Genomic DNA, 20040 nt, shown 5'->3' on the forward strand with positions numbered 1-20040 from the left:
ATTAGTTGCGGATAGGAGCAATAATGACGTTTCCTTAACACTTATCGTTCAAATTTCAAAGTTTGATACATCTTTTCATAAGGAACAAAGAATCGGAGCCATTTGAAACTTCGCACACATTTTGTGGGCAATATGAGCTTAAGAAAAAAGCCTAGGCAGAATCATTACAATACTTATTTACAAAGATACCGTAACTTTTGTAATTTGAGGAAAAAACGCCGTTTTTTGACGTTTTTTACATCAATATTAAGCATAAAAAAAACATCGAATCAAAAACTGATATAGTCATCTTAAAGGGTGCATTCTCCGCTTTCTGGAACCGTATTTACAATTTCTGTTCGATAGTGGGTTCATGAGATAAGGATTATAAAAGGAAAAAGCGTCATTTCGGCTTTGGTAGCTCATAACTTTGCGACCGATCGTCGAAACGAACTTCATGGACGTGCAAATTATAGGGGAAGGAACAAGGAACAGCAATCTGGAAGTGACATTAATCAAAAAAATTTTGCCATGATTTTACAAGCCTTAAAAAAAAGAAAAAAAAATCTAAAATTTTTTCATCGCGATTTTTTGTATATTTTGTTAATGATAATGGGTTTAAAAAATTTTTGAGATAAAGGGTCGAAAACTAGAGACCTGAAGCTTCAAAATGACTATTTTGGATGTCTTCTGTGATGAATTTCAACGGAGGCAGAGCAATTTGAAAATGACCTAACAATTTAAGGAATTTTTCTGTTCCCTTAATTTTTTTGACTAGTGTATTTGTCCATGGCCCTTTTTGTCAGAGCGCACACTGACACCCAAACCAGATCGCTTAATTGGGGAGCCTGTTGTTCACTAGCTGCTAAAACAATCCAGCGACCAAGTAACCGAATGGCGTATATGCGCTTTACCAATCAAGTATCAAGAATCTTTTTGGCTCTTTGACAGCGAAAACTGTTCCGGTTATGTTTATCTAGGAGACTTCTAACGCGTTCGACTTCGAAAATTGTTCTGCTGCTTAGCCGGGTTTCGTTCGGCGTTTTATACTCGCAGGTTTGCCGAATTCCTGGAATTTCTATGACGTCAGAATATATAAATTTTCGTATAAATCCGTTATTAGACATTAATTGTGAAATCGAATGATTTAATTATATTTTTAACGTCGCTCTTCAATTAATGGCTACCATTTCGATACTAAAATAATAGTATAATGGTGTTTTAGCGAAAAATACATTTTCTGTCCTTTTCTATGATCTGTGCACAAATTCTACAAGAGCCGAGTCTATTCCGATTTACAGCTTTTTAGTTTAAGGAAATAATTTTGGTTCCGGCTGTGAATAGTATAGTACTGGTTGATTTTACGTGTATTAATTGATTTAGTTAATTAATAAATTTAATGTCTAATGATGCTGTAAATAGAAATTGTATCTCTATCCTTTTCTAGGATTAGCGCTGATTCCAAGAATTTCGGGGCGTCGTCATTAATAGCGTCATGGAAATTTCGATAGAGAACACATACGTTTATTCGAATGAAATAAAATAATACATAAATCTTGTTTTAAATAACTAACTTAACAATTGTTTGATTCTAAAGAATATATAATTTAATTTTAACTCAAAATTTCATAATAGAATAATAATTGTAAATTAAGAATATATGTATATGTATATGTACTAGTTACCGATGGTCGAACTTGATACATTGAATCGGTATATAATGTACTGCTGTCGGTAATAGTTAATCGCTGTCGATAATTGATTTGGGGTGTGATGCTGTAAAAAACAAAAAAAAAAGTTCCCGCGGGATGTTACACAATGATAAATATACAAGAAGCAAATGGCCCTATTATAAATTTTACGAAAAAAGTGAAGCAAAATGAAGAAGAATTACGTTTTCATTTAATAACAAATTAGCAATTTGTTAAGGTCTATTGTACCGAAATAAAATTTTGGATTCGCGTGTATGCACGTCAAATGCGGTTAACTGGATGAGCAAGTGGTATAGAATGTAGAGCTTAAGAATGTACGAATGCTATGCACACGATATTCAATAAACACTTCATCCTCAACAAGAGTAGGATCTCTCAGTTAACTCACTTCCCAAATTTAACATTGCTGTATTAATTCTTTCGGAGAACACTAAAGAGGAAGTTTTTAGTTTGCTAGACAACAGTCAAAGATACGCAAGATTGAATTAGTTATGGAAATGTCACAATAACTACAGAAATATTTGTACGAATTAATTAAACTATCACTAGATATTCACTCATAATTAGATTAGGAAAGTGTACTGATAGTAATGGATAATAGTTTAAGTACTGCTTCAATTAAAACTTATTCTGATAATCTCTCTCTATTAAAAATAATTAAATATTATCTTCCTGATACTTTTTTTATGTAAAATTACACGGTTTATCCAAATACAAAAAGTAATATTAGGCATTCTATTGTAAAACTGGAAGAAATTATGAAAAGTTTGTGACTGTTAATTATATTATTAAGAAATATAAGAAAACTTATGTTGTAATCAATTCATTATGCTTAGATAAACCATAAAAATTATCTAACTGAAAAGTTTGCTATGTGAAAAGAAAGATCCATTTACCACTGCTACAAAAATAGCATAAGATTTATCAGAATCATCAAACAGAATTATTTATCTCGAAACAAGAATAATCAAATTGACAAAACATGGATACTATGCAAATACTGTGACGAAAATATTTTATTACTGCAAGATATCGCAAATAACGACGGAATTAAAAAAAAATGTGTTAGTAAACTTTTAAACGTTTGGAAAATCGTTATTTTCTTCGATGAAAGCAAATATTTACAATGTGTTTGAATGCGACAGTAGAAAATTAGTATGCAGAAAAGGCAATAGCGGCCTGGATCCGAATTTGCGGTCTATTGTAAAAGGTAACGGAGATAGTAAATATTATAGTATGAGGATATTTTGGAACAAGCGGTGTAGATAATTTGAAAATTATTGATGGCATTATGATCATTTGCATATTTAAATATTCTTCTGGAAAGTTTAGAAGAGAGTACGATAAAATTAAATTGTTTCCGGTCAATTATCATTTCCAGCAAGATAATGTTCCTAACCGTGCATCTCGCATTGGAAAATGTGGCTGTTGTAAAGTGTCTCTCACTTACTAAAAACTTACAAACGGAAAAGAATGGATTAAATGTATCAGTTTTCAAGTGATCAGAATAATTCAAAGAAAAGTTCAAAGTGATGATAGTTTCAAAGAAGAAGGAAGAACACGCGAGATAAGGAATATAGAAAAATATCTAGGCAAAATAATTGCTCCAAAAACAATAACGAGGGTTTTATGGTAACGAAATTTACATGATTGTACAGCCTGAAATAAACTTCTGATTGCTGTGAGAAATATTAAGCGCTTACCTTTCACAAAGGAATATTCAAATAAATACTTTAATGTTTGCGAAGATGTTCTCTTCGATGATTAAAGCACATTTAATATCTTTATGGAGAGTTCGGCGAAAATTAAAATACAGAGCATCTCCTATAATTCAGTATATAATTCAGTACAGGAGATAGTTAAAAGTAGATGTAGTTAAAAATAAAATTTTGGCAAAAAATGGAATTACGTGATTTTTTTGTAAAACCTATTCTTCCTTACGAAATATTTTAATAATTTCAATAAATTCTGTCCTTCACAACTCCAATTCTGAGTACTTTTCTACCATGGTTACAATCTGAAATTTTACGATATACTTGTAATCATTTTTCTTATATTATAAAGTCACGAAAAGAAAACAGAACGGAAAAGATTATACACAGTTATTTGGCAGCAGCAAAAAACTTTAAAACTGGCACTACATTACAAGTTACCAATGAAAACTTTCACGTGCCTAAATTAATTCGAGAGAAAACAACCTACTATAATAGATTACATTAATTTATTATAAATAAAATAATTTCATGCTATAAAATATTGCCATCTTCATTCTATTTCATTAAATTGTGAAAATAATTAAATTAATACATGGTTGTAATTTCTTATTTTATTTAATAGCAGAAATTGTACCATTTTGTATAAATGTATTTGGTTATAATTTTAATAACTAAGTGTAAATAAGTGTAAGAAGAAATTGTAGTTATCTTAATTTCTTCTGTAATCGATTGAAGACTTAATTTGGATTATTTGCCATTGCAAATAGAGCTTGTTATGAAGTGGGGATAGCGATTGGAGATACAAACATGTGTAGCATGTCAGTATGAATGAATAAAAAAAATTCAAAAGTCAATATCGTATTAGAAGGAGATCATATTGACATTTTCGAGTTAAGAAATTTTTGAAAAAAAAAAAGAAAAGAATTAAATTTATATACTGTTAACTTTGTTTTCACATTTAATAATGGGTAACTGTGGCGTATACTTTGTCCCCCGAGTAACATTTTCTAATAACTTAACCATCGCTCATTTGTTATTAGAAAGTTACTTACAAAAAAATTGTAAGTAAAATACAAATAAAAGTTAAAAAGAGCCCGAAGTAGGAGGGTTTAGGTATTTCGGACGAGGTTCTTTATTCGGCATTTTTACCATTTAAAATTTATCAGTCAAAATTCGCTTCACTGCTGTGTTTCGTAGTTTGGCATTATAAAGAACAATTCTTTGTGGTAGGCAAAAAATATAAATAAAGCATTACTAATGTTCAAAGTATGAAGATTAAATACGTTGTACAGGTATGAAGTATTGTGGTGTCTTCTACAATAAAAACAATAATACTTCAATCGAATTATTTTCAATAATTTACCAACATGTGTAAAAAATACGGCAGAATATATTTAAAAATTGAATTCCGCTTTTGATATTTTTAATTTCTCGTATCACTGCAAAGAAATTTGTAAAGTTAGAAGAACAAGTACAATTACTACAGTCGTAAAAAAAAATATTTTTCGAATTTTTCAATTCTTTCGAAAGATGGCAAAGATATTGTATTAAAAAAGAAAAGGTACTTATGAAAAAAATAACGATTTACAGATACTGGATTTAGGATTTAGATACTCTACAAAAACTTTTTGAAGAAACTAATTTAAAAAATCATTTATCATCAGTTACTGTTTACTACAAAAAGGAAAATATGTACATTAGACATTGACGAATTATAAACAAATATGATAAACAAACTATTGCAATATAATCATAATCCTTTTGAATAAAACATACCATTACAAAAAAATATAACTACTCAATTAAAATGCAATTGTAGACAAAAAGGTGTTATCGAAAACAATGCATATTATTATATTTATTGATACGTTATGTCAAAAACTGTAAAGAGTCATTTTGGTGAAACACACGAAAATTTTGCTGACGATAGTGAAATTTTGAAAACAACAGATACAATTTGAAATTAACGGAAGAAATATATATAGTAGATATTTAACATTTATTAAGTCCGAAGAAAATTTAGATAACATTTTTCTTTCAATTTAGAAACACTTACATGATACAAAGATGCTCTTTGGAAAGTACATATATTTTTATCAGTTGCATGTCCTCACTGTGTAAACATTTTAAAGAAAAGTATATGTATAACACTACATAGAGACAGATTTCATTTTACTTTAAAATTCAAAAACAGGAGATGTATAGAAAATAAATAATATGAGTTTTAAAAGTATGAAGTTTTTACATTTTATAAACATTATAGTATCGCGGATAATTTTGAAATTGAAACATTTTTATCCTTAAAAAATACAGAAATTTCGTTTGCAATATGCGTGTCAATGATAATATGTATAGAGAGTAGTATTTATTTTAGGAAAGGAAAAATTATTTTAGAGAAAGAAAAACTTTATGTTAATATAAGATCCTTTTATTATTTTTGCATATGGAATATGTTGATAAAGCTTATTGGTAAAAAACTGGAATATCCTGTATGTACATATCGAAACATTACGTTCCAAATGGAAATTAATGTATCGGCTTCGTAAAAGTGTCTTGAATACGTAGATTGTTAGAAAAGCTTCAGAAATTTGTTTCTACTGTTACCACCGAGATGGCAATATGATGTTTGTAATATATGATAATAAGTTTCGTTTTTTTTATATTTCAAACTTGCAAGAAGGTGAACGCATGTATTAAAATCGATAACATTTTCGTGCAATACTTTTTACGACTTTTGAAGTAATTTAACTTTACAATAGTGTATGGAACGACTCTGTGCAGTGTTTGTTACTAAAGCTTATGGAAAACGATAATTTACCGATAGTTTTAAGAATGTGAAAGTAGACGTGGCAATCTGATGATCTTCATGAAGATATTATTGTTGTACTAGTAAACATTGATGCCGTATGTACGCGACATGATAAAGATAAACCATCATGTAATATACCGTGAGATTCAATAATTCCTAAGTGTCGATATAAAACAGCAAGCTCTCACACTGCAGTTCAAGCAATTGATTATTTGACGAGTCAAAACATTGGATTAATATCACATTGTCCTTATAGCCTGGATTTATCATATAACGACTTCTTCCTGTATTTTCATGTGAAAAATAAAATGCATAGTCACTGTTTTACAGTTGAAGCAAATTATCGTGGCTATAAAATGTAGTCGCATGCATTTTTAATGATTAAGTATTTCGAAGATTAATTGAAAAATACGTAAAAATGTATAAATGTTAAATAAGAATATTTCGAAAATAATAAAGTTATATATTTTAACGAAACTTCTATCGCAACCGGCATAGCATACTAGTTATCAGAAAATTACAATCGCGTCGAAAAATAAGTTGGTACACTTTAAAATAGAATGACTTTTTCAAGCATGAATCAGTAGTTAGAAAGTTAATTTGTTAAATGCTTTTAGTAATATTGAGAAATTACGATTGGCGGTAATAGCGAAACAAATAGTGAAGATTTTTAAATTTTCTTATTTTATTGTTTAAGAAAATTGTTTTGTAGATTTATTCCAATTAAATATGGAGTAAAAATTTTACCGAAATCAATTATCATATGGAGATTTCATAAACAACTGGCATTTGATTTAAATGACACTTGACGAAAAGTGCAATTTTAGAATAAAAATCATAAACAACTGTAATTTTTACCAATTTTAACCATTTGTATCTTATAGTTTCGCTAGTCAATATTAGTGGATTTTGTAGCACGTATATAATTGGCGTAAATATACGAAGGTAAGAAAATTTCACCATCGGTTTTCAATATTCTCTTCACATTTTCGATTAATTATGATTTTTTCAAAATGAGGGAGGAGGTTTACGGTCGTTATTCGAGGAAGTTGGAGCAAGTTATAACAAAAAAATGATAAACAATAAAAATACTCTGATACTTCATAGCAATCTGTAGACATATCACCAACTTACATTAGAACTCATTCTCAGTTGTTTTTGTGCATTTGAAATAATTTTTTGTTCCGAACGTATTTTCATATTTTTGCAATTTTTAAACTGCTTAAACAAGTGAGTAGATCAGATTGTTTAACGGTTTGGATTATGTTGTTGTACAAATTTAGAATGTAATTTAATTATGTTTAGGATTATTAATTAGCATGAAGATATAAATAAATATTTCTAAATATAATTGTACATTCAAGACTATACATTCATTATACAATAAAAGATAAAATTCCTTGTTTTGTTTTTACTTTGTATACAAAAAAAACAATTTGTGTTATTAATAATCAGGATTTTACTTTCTTAATTAAATTGATTTTTTTATTAATAAATTTAGTTACATAAGTCTATAATAGTTATATAGATACAACCAAACCAAATCCGAGATTTCTTATCACAATAACAGTTGTTACGAATAATATGATATAATTTGGCTTATATTAAATTACGTTCAAATCAATTTTCTTACAGCTTAATGTGTAAAATATTAAAGTAAAAAATATAATAATTATAGTCGGTCTGGTCTACTCAAAGTATAACATCATTTACGAATTGTTTCGGCTCCTAAAAAATAAACTCTCGTTGTTTGGTCCAATTTTCGAATATTATTCTATTTTAAAATGTTTGATAAGTTAAATAAGGTACCGAAAATAGTAATCTGCTTGATTTTTATTATAGAAATGATGGACAAAAATCAGCATATTTTAATAAGCCTCTTTTTTAATTTTGAGGTAAAACTTTCTCTAGAAATTCAGATCCTCGAATCATCCTTTTAAGCTATTAGAATTAGCTTTCTATTTCATGATATTTATAAAAGTTTATAGTTTATAGCTTATAGTTATCCCTTTTTAAAATTTCCATTTGCGTTTTTGTTATTATCAGAAAAAACAGTTTCAGTAAAAAAAAATAAACAGACTGTTCCAATTTGTTTGAAGTATTCTTACATATCTATAAATGTTCAACTGAGTGACGTTCCAACTTCTTGAGAAATAAATTATAACGTAGCGCGTCCTATTATAAAGTACTTTAACACGCCACGTCGCGTGCTGCGTCTCCTTACTTACAATTAATAAAAGCCTCATAATTTTCTTGCTGAAATGTCAAATATGTCTTCTTCATAGATGTGTCATTTTACTATGTATTATGTTCTCAATTTTTATATATTTGAAATTAAAAAAGATTTTTGTTTTTACTATTATTTGTATTAATAACTTTTCGGCATTTAATTGTTTCAAATCAAAAGTTGTGTTTTTAATTATGGTATTATTATAGTAATTATATCATTGGATTAAATCTATGATCATTGTTGATGTAGTTTTAGATTTGTTAAATCGATAAGATCAATGAACAAATTACTTTTAGCTTAAAGTTTTAAACGTGAAAAAAGAGAAACGATAAAAAATATCAGTAATTATTCATAGCTTTTTAGCATTTCAAAAATTTATTTCAATATTGTTTTATATTTTGTTTTCGAATAGTTTTTAAAATCTTATGAAATACATTGTTTTCGTAAACTCTGAAGCTAATATTATTATTGAACTTAGTAAATTTTGTTTATAAGAAAAATTAAAAGAAGATCACAGTCTCATAAAAATGAACACATACAAAACATAAAAATCTGCCCCCATGATTTTTAAAGAACTTTCTTAAGTTTTATAACCGTCAGAGGTTCCTTAAAACATGTGGAACTTGATTTCCCAAGATAAGAAATTTTAGATTAAAAATTTTGTTATTGTTAGTCCATTAGACATTTTATTGAACATAATATTTATTTTAAATTTATTAATGTGTTTTGAACAATTTTTAATGTAAATATAAATAATGTCGAAATGATATTTAACAAAACCTAATTGAATAGGTCATCACATGTTATTTGATATCATTACAGATATATTCATATGAACATTTTTAATTTACATGTAATATAATATACATGTATATTTCATCTTTATTACCTTGTAATTGATTATCAGCCCATACATACTCCAAGAGCCCGGAAACGAGTATTGCACTAAGCTCCACCACTGTTGATATATTACCCATTTTATATTGTCATAATTTCTATATTAAAACAATGATTATAAAATCTTATTAAAACCACACGATCTTTCTCCGTTTCACTCCACTCTAAAAATACTCTTCACGACTGTCAGTAGCATATTAACTGTGCCATTTCTACTAGAAAGTAAAAACACTCCCATTCTCTACTTCGCTTATGCTGTGTAAATTAAGACCATTGATGCATTGAAGATAAGACCTACAACATTGTATATTTTTCTTCGAATATACAGATGGCGCATAAAGCGCATTACAAGACTATTCTTGCACTTATCTTTTGTGTGAAAAGAAAAAGAAATAATGTTTCATGAATTTCAATTTGTACGTTCAACGTGCACAAATATTGTTTTACATTTTCTACTATTATTAAATAGTAATTTTTTCAATTTATTTTATATTAAGAAAACATTCGAAAACAACTGAATATATCTATACATTATTAAATATGATGCCGTACTATTAATAACATTCATAGATATTATTATATTAATTACGTAACTAACAATTACAATTACGTATATAATCTTTACTAATGTTTACGATTCATTTACAGTTAGTGCAAAAAATATTCGTATTCCAAAAGTAATGGAATATTCTTATTCCATTATTTTTTATTTCCGTTAAACTTTTTAGCCCCTGATAAGATTAGTGTGCTAAATAACATAATTCCGACTGTCTTGAGAACGGTGTAGTTGATTGAAATAGCGCAGGAAAAGGTAAAGATTATTTTCTAAAACACTTTTATCTGTATTTATAATGAAATTTTTAAAAATACATTTTATTGACTTGAATAAGTTTTATTCGTACTAAAAGTTTCATTGAAATTGATTAACGTATTTGTAAGTTATAAATAGTTAGTAGTATTGAATATCCTAAGTTTTTATTAATTTTCTTATTGACTCGTAACTGTAATAAATCTGAAAATTCGAACATATTACAATGCCTGTCTGTTGTCTCTAAATCGATAGATTTCGAGGAAGTTTTTAGCACTGACGTAATTTACTTAGATTTATAAACCGTATACGCTAGTTTATACATATAAATACATTAATGTTTTACTGCTCTAATTAATTGCAAATTTTTCAAAACAACGAAAGCACGGAATCTCTTCAGATGCGAGAAGAAATATCGGGTCATTAGAGTGAATTTTCAAAAACTTGAATTTTAAATAGAATACAAATATTTTTGAAACTCACGATGAGTATAAAAAGAGTATATCATAAACAATACATTTGTACAATTATCATTGAAATTATTCATTATTAGTTATTGTTTCAAGTGGAGAGTAAAATTTTATTATGGACACAAACCATATTCAGGCGAAGGCGACTCTAGAGAAAGAAATCTCTGGGTAATCATTGTTTCTTTAAATAAAATCGTATTACATATATTGATTCTATGAAATATGCGACATAAAAAACTGTTAAATTATGATAAAAAAAATGAACAGTTTGTAAGGTATTCTATATTTAGTCAGTTTGTTAAATCAATTTGGGGCTTATTAATTATTAAAATAGAATGATTTCAATGATTTCTTAATAATATCCCTGGACAATCTTGTTTTACAAAATATTCGTAAAAAGCAATCAATACCCCACAGTAAATTCTACCTGAAATCTACATTTGTACTTAACAGCATACGCGTTAATACTTGTTAGGAGTTGTTTTATGACGGCTTATCCTCAAGCACACTTACATCAACATCAACCATACCAAACCAATCAAATAATCAATTTACATATTTTTTATTTTAAACTACAAAATTATAATTATAAGATATTAAAAAGTACTGTGTACATTTAATCATGTTTTCTCGTTTGTTCATTTTATTACTTTATTTTTAAATTCAAAATACGTGCACTATACAGAGTGTCTCACAACTAGTGTAGGTCTCTCAAATGTGGCGTAACTGACGCGATGCTGTCTCTTTGCAAATGTGGGGTTTGAAGCTTCGTTTTTGAATTATTAAGGGGTAACACCACTCTAGAGCCCGAAAAAGAGGCCTAACTTTGACAGTTTCTTTTGGAAGAACGATAAACGGAAAAGAATTTCTTTTCAGAGGGTTTATTTAACACATATTGAACTACGACAAAATAATTTTTGATTGTCATTTTCGTACAAAATGGAGGCGACAGAGCCGATCGACGAAAACAGCTTTTATAAAAACACTCCTACGGGAGGACGGATTTCTCGTTATGTATGAGTCGTGGGATAAAAAATCAAAACAATTTAGAATCCGTATACCATTGGCTATAAAAGTACGTAGCGGTTTTTTGATTAATCAATATTTGTGGAAGTTATGCGTATTTTAAGGAATGAATCGACTTTTTGCATGAAAAATGAGCACTAAATTGTTTATAAAAAAAAAAGTTTACATTCAATCAAAAAACGGCTACGTACTTCCAAGGACAATATTGTTGTGCAGCTACTGTAAAAATTTCAATTCAATCCATGCAGTAGTCACCGAGAAATCCGTCCTCCCAGTATGAAGAAACTGGTTTCGAGAAAAACGCGTTTGAAGTTTTATGAACATTTTGATCCTTAAATTCTCTGTTCACCGCTAATCTGCAATGCCTGTACTATACATTTGGCTATCCAAATCAGTGTTTGCCATCTTCTCTAGCTTTCTGGATACTTCTGTTTTGTAGGTAACAAGTAAACTTATTATTTTAAATGATAACAATAATACGAAAGCGATGAATTGCAACATACCGCGCGAGTACTCAGTGCGCGCTCTGAGGCGCTGCGGCAAAATTGATAATTGAACCATTTAAAACTTGTTTTTCACTATAAATCAAACGGCATTCTGTTCTTAAGACCCTAAAGTATTGTTTTAGCAAAGAAAAAAAAATCGACTTTCTGAAAATCCTAGAGTGGTGTTACCCCTTAAGGAAAAACACGGACCAATCAGAGCGCGAGCTCTGTCGCTCTCGCGTCTGGGCACGTTTTGATTGCTCCTTAATAATTCAAAAACGAAGCTTCAAACTCTATTTTTGCAAAGGGAAATCTTGTACAGAATCATATCAGCTATCCCACATTTCAGGGATCTACACTAGTTGTGAGACATCCTGTAATGTATAGTGGTTCAATTAGTGTCAATATGGTTATAAATACTCGTGCTGCGATGTGTTTATATACTTGTAACATCCCGGGAAGAGTTTTTTTTTGTGGCAGTCCTATGTTCAATTTCATTACCCGCTGATAGAAATAGTTTAGTTACCGACAATATTAGACTATTACCGACAGTACATTATATACCAATTACCTTATGTATTCAGTTCAACGGACGGTAACCGATACATATATATATTTATTTTATTTTCAATAATTATTTTATATTTTCAATTTAGGAAGGATAATGTAATTTACAAAGACAATCAAATGTTAAGTTAATTCATTTAAACCAAAATTAATGTATTATTTTATAGTTACTCCAATAAATGTATAATTCTATATGCAAAATTCCGTAATACGATGTGCCTACGTGCCGCGATGCTCGCCCCGAATTTCCTAGTATTCTCGCGTAATCCTAGAGAAGGATAAGAATATATTTTACAATTTCGATGTTATTAGTTATTAAAAACCATTAGTTGAACAAATCAGTTAATGCATATCAGGCGTACTAATATTATGTTATCCGGAAATAGAGTCAGATGTTAGTTTATTGCAGTGAATATTGTAAATTATAATATTGTTCAATGGAATGTTCTAGAAGCATCCTATGCTTATACATTTAGCTCCGATCCGTATAGAAGTCGTGCGTAGTACATAGAAAGAGATAAAAAATGCAATTTCATTAAAACACTATTAAATTACTATTTTTATATCAGAAATGTAAACTATAATGTAGAATGCGATATTTATAATGTAATTAAACCGTTCGTTTGTACAATTAATGTCTAATTACGAATTTATAAGACAATTATATATTTCGACGTTATGGGGGTTTTCCGAGAAATTGCCAGGCTGGCGAGTATAAAAGGCCGAGCGAAACTCGCCTAAATCGCAGAACAGTTTTCGAAGTCGAGCCAGCTAGAAGTCCTCAGATAAGTATAACCGGAACAGTTTTCGCTGTGAAGAGCCGCAACGATTCTTAATACTTGACTGGTAAAGCGGGTATACGCCATTTGGATACTTGGTCGTGGGTCGTTCTAGTAGCTAGCTAACGCAGGCTCCCCATTCAAACGGTCTCGTATCTGAAACTCCGCTAGGAGAGTGCTATACTTGGCGCCAAGAAAGGCTAAGATATCGAAAGGATAGCTCTCAGCTACTCATATTTGATTTTACATCGGATTGCTAACGCGCCATCAGATTCTCGGAGCTCGCTCTGGATCGTTTCGTAGCTAGCTAACGCAGGCTCCCCATTTGAGCGGCTTGGTCTCTGAAGCCCGTGTCTTTTGGGTGACAGTTCAGCAATTACGATTTTATATTAGAATCAATTGATTTGCTACCCTGTTAAACTTATACTGTTCACCCTTTTCCTGTATCGTTGGGTCGTTCTAGTAGCCAGTGAACAACAGGCTCCCCAATTAAGCGATCTGGTTTTGGCTGTCAGTGTTCGTTTTGACGAAAAGGGTCATGGACAATTAGTTGTCGAGTCAAATTATACAAGAGTAATTGTTCCGAGTAATTAATTCATTTAGATTCAAATAAATTTTGAACTTGAATTAGTAAAAGAATATTGTTCTGTCATTAGCGTAATCTCAATAGTCGACTACACCGCGTTAGATAATAGATAAAATCGTTAATCTGTCTAACTTTTTCGAAAGCGTATTTAGGTACACTTAGAGAATCACACTTAGGTCGTGTTCCTCGCTGCGGTAGACTATCACGCGCTAATATTAATAACTCCGAAAAAAATATTCATTATATAAACTACAAACGTGTTAATCACTATAAACTTTGTCATTGCGATAGCGTTCGAAACAAGAATTAAAATAATATAGAATATCAAATTCAGTAATTATATAAAGGCGAAGTCAGACTTAGGTATGAAATAATATAAAGTGTTAACTAGCGAGAATCAGATTTAGTTAGATTCATAATTATCAATTACATATTGTTTAGTTTACCAAGTACTATTATTTCTATTATCAATAATATATCAAAGTCTATTTAGTTTCTTTTGATCGAACCAATATACTTTTCATACTTTGTTGTCATTTGTTACTTGTTATTTGTTAAATTCATCATCTTCATTATTTTATTGAATAAACCTTATTGTTGAAAGATATTGACCTGTGGATTTCACTCCTTAACCGCACACCACACGAATCCCACAATCTATACATTTAGTTATTTTCCAAAACGAGTCGTTCAGTTGGTAAAAGCCGCTCATTACCTTACTAGCGCTAGTAACTATCTGAATCTAGGTTCCAGAGTCGTTACATACTTCATACTTCAATGTTTACCACACACAGATGAAAAAGAAACGCATGTTAGCTAAAGTGAATATTTCAGTGGTTAAACTGAAATGCAGTTACGATAATTGCAATTTCTTTTACAATTAGACAATGTAAAATTATAATTAAATACGTTTATCCGAAAATGTAAAGTTCCTACTCTTAAACAATATTGTAAAAAACTACAGTTGTGAAAGAAACAATTTTAAAATAATTAAAATCTGAACGTGCTAACATGACTCGGTAATTAAACATGACATGCTCTAGTTATTACTGTCACAGATATTAAATATGTATTACTTACTTTCACCGTTTAATAGAAAATAATCAAGATGGAAATATTTTATGAGATGAAAATATTTTGTTTTTAATGAATTCACTTAATCAATGACATGAGCTCTTTGTTACACTGAACGACCAATTATAGAAACTTTTGTTGTTACACAAATATATAATTTTTTTCCTTATTTTTGCTTTATGTGCTTTTACAATATAAAAGAATGAATAAAAGTATATGTATAATACAATTTTAGAAAATAGTGATATTTTGACGAGTTTAAGAATAAACAGCATTCTATTTTTAACCGACTTCGAAAAAGGAGGAGGTTACTCAATTTTTTTTTTCTTTTTTTCTATGTATGTTCGCCGATTACGCCTAGCTGGATGGATCGATCGGAATGAAACCTTTTGCATCTGGTAGGTGCTAACTCCCCATTGGTACCATTATCAAAAAATTTGTCATTTTTTAATTGCAAAGTATTGTTATTACAAAAAACCGGCAACTTTTGAAATAAACTTTTCTCGATTTTAGTGCGCTTTTAATATCTTATCACGGACATGATTCTAAACAATTTTGTTCATATACAAATTTCGTGGAAAGCTTTTGTTTTCGAGATATTAGCAAAAAATTGTTATTAACTTTTGAAATCAACTTCGAACGATCTTAATGTCCTTCGAATATGTTGTTAGGGGCGTGGTTCTGGACAACTTTTTCCTCTTGCATAATTGACGGAAAGCTTTTGTTTTCGAGATATTAGCGAAAAACTATTGTTATTAATATTAGTGGAACGCCCCGTGCTATGCACGGGAAAGACAAGAGAGGGCAATTACAATGCACTGTACCAAAACACTAACTAAGCTTTACCGCTCTGACACGCAACTTATACAGCAAGATGAGTTCACGTTGACGTTGGTGTATTATTCCCATTGCTTGATACAGTCTCCGTATCGTTCTAAAAATGCATCAATTTGATTTGTTAGAAAATTTGTTGCGCAGGATCTGCTATTATTTTACGGATACTTTGACCCTTGCGCAGTTCTAAACCGTAAGAGATACACATGCGCAGTAAATTTTTGCAAAGAAAGTTAACAAAGAACAAATGGATGAAGCACCCTCAATCATGATGTAATTGGTTTGTACTTGTCTCTGAAAGAGTGTCCCTTATTTTTTTTTCTATGCATGTTCGCCGGTTTTTTTTTCCTTGCCGGGTGGTCCGATCGGAACAAAGCCTTTCGCATCTTGTAGAGTCTGACACCCCATTGGTACCATTACCAAAATTTTTTTTATTTTTTAGTTGCAAAGGATTATTGTTGCAAACAAAATTGAAAAACGAATATCCATGTTGTCCTTTACTTAATTATGCTCATGGCATTTACGCAGACAAAAAAAAGCCCGGAAGAACTGTCTCACAGTATCGTATACAATTCTCCCCACTCCACTAAAAAGCGTGAAATAAAATAATTTTCAGAAAAAAAATACACCGACTTCGAAATGCACTAAAAAGTATAAAATAATTTCTATTTCTTAATGAAGTAATTTCTATGTCATTCAATCATACAATTACGTAACAGATATGAATGAAACCTATTTACTCGTTAGGTAGTATATTAAATACATTTCAACCTTTTCGGAGGCGGCGCAAAATTAAAAATACCTCACTAAACATTGCTGCCAATAACCGGTTGATTGTGGTATGGCGTATTGGAAATTAATAAATCCTGAGAAAGAATACGAACCATTATAGATATATCTGGTAATATACGTAAATGTAACGACTGCATCTTCATTTCGCAACGTTTCTGATATAAATGAAATTGAATTGACTTCGTTCGCGTGTGGAAGCCATGGATGTAAGAACCGATAAACGGAGCCCACGACGCGGGAATTACCAAATTTGCAGCAGATGGGCTCTATCTTTATAGCATATGCAGCGATCGAGTCTTTCCGTCGCATACTCTATGAATCTAGATAGACCATAGTTACATTCTATACGCACTAACACCTACTTCGCGGCGTGCTGTCGAGTTATATGTATAGAAAAAAAAATAGCTATACAAGCTTTGCCTATGTTCGGCTGTCCAAAGGTTGACATGTTCAAGAAAATCTTTTAATTTTGCGCCGCCTCTGAGAAGATTGAAATGTATTAAATATACTACCTAACGAGTAAATAGGTTTTATTCATATCTGTGACGTAATGGTATGATTGAATGAAATAGAAATTGTTTTATACTTTTTAGTGCATTTCGAAGTCGGTGTATTTTTTTTCTTAAAGTTATTTTTTATATAGCTATTATGACCATAAATGCATGGAGTACATAAGATACTTCATTTAATTCGATAAATATTAACAGTAGGTAATTTACAGAATAGATACTTTTTCGAATTTTCATATTTTGTTGACAACGTTTTCGTACAAATGTGTTGTATGACTCCGACAACGATAATCAGTTGAATTGGTTTAGGTTCTGCTTGGTTAGGTTAGGTTAAACTAACTTTATTTGCAAATAGCTTTGGTCTGAATCCGATAATAATAATCAATGGGGAAGTTTTGTTAGGGTGAATGAGGTTAGGTTAACTGTACAGAATAGGTACTTCTTCAAATTTTTACATAACCTAACCTAACCTCCCCCGCCTGATTATAATTGGAGCCATGACGTACATTTTTCTGATAAAATTTTCTGAAGCATATGTAAATGCAGAAAAGTAGTGTTGAACAGTGTTGTATTAACACACACTAGAATTGCAGAATTCTGCATTATTTAATAAATCTAAAACAACTTTATCGTTTAAAAACTTATATAGCAGTAATTAACTACAACTTTAACAATGATACTCCCTTATTTCAATCATTATGAAAGGATGTTAAAAGCGCTGAACCTTGGAGTATTGTATAATAATGTTTTTTGTGATATAAGTATTAAATTATAGAAACTTATAATTATATTTGTGTAATGCTAAAACGTTTTGCTATTGCATGTTAATTAATTTAAACGTTTAAAAGAAACAAATATGTTATTGTTAACAAAATTGCTACTTATTTGATAATTACTGGAACTCATTCGAGCAGTGGAATATTTACTTTTTACGCAGCGATCGAGTTAGAAATGTAGTTTCAACTCAACTTCAAGTAATACATAGTAACACGCAGAAATGATGTAATCATGCCTGTAGATTAACTAACGTAAGGAAGTCGATAACCAATTCTAGTGTATACTTTGCTACAAACACAAATTTGCTCTAGTGGTAGAGATAGTTTATGATAAATATCTCAAAAACTGAGATTATTCGTAGATTATATACATATATGTATGAAAAATGTTGGCCAGATTCATATCCTTCGGCAACGTACGTATAAAGAACCGTGGAAATCATTTCATGTTGGTATATTAAATATTAACCAAAAGTTGAAACGACTTTCAAATTATTAATTCTTAATACAATTTTGTAAAAAATTTTCTGTGGAATTGATCTTTCTAAAAACAATTATATATTTATTTGATAAAAAATGCATTTGCATTTATTATTCTCTAATTGTGTATTAGTTGTAAGAATACTAGTTTTTGGAAATATTTTGTATGAAAAGATTAAGTTAGGATATCAAAAGCATTAACAATTCGTGAGATATTTGAAGTTTTTGTTCATTATTATGTATGTACAAATTACAGATTTTTATATACTTTATGTAAAGATTAATAAAATTAATTCTCGTAAAAAAGACACGCAGTTCCATATAGAAAAATAAACGTTATCATGAAGTTTAAAAAATTGAAAATTAAAAATTTTTTACAATTTTTTTTTAAAAAAGAAAACAGCTGCTTTTAAATTCTAATAGCAAACATTAAATGGAAGTAATTTTAGTATTCACATTTTTCTGTTAGATCATAGTGTCAGATACTCTTACCGCCTGTAAATTTTAACGTATTTTCTACGCCTAAAAATAAAACATCTGTGTCCTTTCCCAAACATTTTCCGTTCCTATAACCCCAAAACAGGCAAGCCCACGGTCCTCAAGTCCTTCAAAACATAAATCACCGCCTTCCTAAGTCCCAAACTTTCTCCTCGAGCACTTCCGCCACCCTCTCACTGACCAGCCTAAACCTTAACATCCCCTCTCAGTCCTTAGCCCCCACCTTAATTTTTTCCTTCGTCGAACTCGCACCCTCACTCTAGAACCAGAATTATCTTATCCCTCATCCAGTCAACATCAAAAAGTCAAAAGTCTAATAAAGTTCTGTTTTTATAAAAATCTATATCGACTTCGAATATTTTTTTTGCCTCCGGGATCACGACAATAGAATGCCTATTATAGTGAGAGGATTAAACCTCAGTACAAGTTTTTAGCAATGCAATAGTTTAACAGTTTTTCATTCCTTCAGACACGTTTGTAGTTTCGAATGAATAGTTCTTTACCCGTTGCAGCAATAAGACCCGAAGAGTCATCACATTCTAGCACGTATTTTTTCATGTACTGTTAGCCAAATGTGATTGACGGAACCTTTAATCGTAGCAGTAGAGTCTTTTGTTTGCAGTTTGTCTATACAAGTTGAAGTATTGCTTGGGTTTATTACTTGTTGCGGTCACTTTTCATCTCCACTCAAATTTTAACTAAACCAATATGAAATAGAAAGCAATTTTCCCTTACCAATGTCACAAAAATTATACGTCCACTCCGAGTTTTTGTAAAACGTAAAACATCTTTGAAAAGATACTTTTGAATAAACAGTTATCAAGTACATAGCAAAACAAACTGTAATCGTCCAAAATCAAATTCATTTCTTAGGTAGAGTCCACTTATATTCACTTATTGGGAATTCTACTGATTCTACATGTCATTTAATCGCCACTTAATACTGCTGTCGGTGCAACGCACATACATTTTCTATAAAATAAGAGGAAATTTCTTTTCATCTAATTATTTTTA

At 30.1% G+C, this 20040-nt stretch overlaps 1 protein-coding gene across 3 annotated transcripts in view; it reads right to left on the reverse strand.

The window, feature by feature from the left end:
- Positions 1-9647, reverse strand: part of T48 (FU domain-containing protein T48) — a 64093-nt gene extending 54446 nt beyond the window's left edge. For 2 of the 3 annotated variants that reach the window (XM_076542132.1, XM_076542131.1), the window contains exon 1: positions 9335-9647. Coding sequence is in view for 1 of the 3 variants with exons in the window: in XM_076542130.1 (XP_076398245.1) it covers positions 9335-9422 (88 nt within the window). In the remaining 2 variants the exon portion in view is untranslated. The remainder of the gene's footprint in view (positions 1-9334) is intronic. The other variant, XM_076542130.1, reaches the window with a different exon arrangement.
- Positions 9648-20040: the final 10393 nt, after the last annotated feature.

The sequence above is a fragment of the Megachile rotundata genome, chromosome 2 (assembly GCF_050947335.1).
Source record: "Megachile rotundata isolate GNS110a chromosome 2, iyMegRotu1, whole genome shotgun sequence".
In the NCBI taxonomy this organism is placed as follows: domain Eukaryota; kingdom Metazoa; phylum Arthropoda; class Insecta; order Hymenoptera; family Megachilidae; genus Megachile; species Megachile rotundata.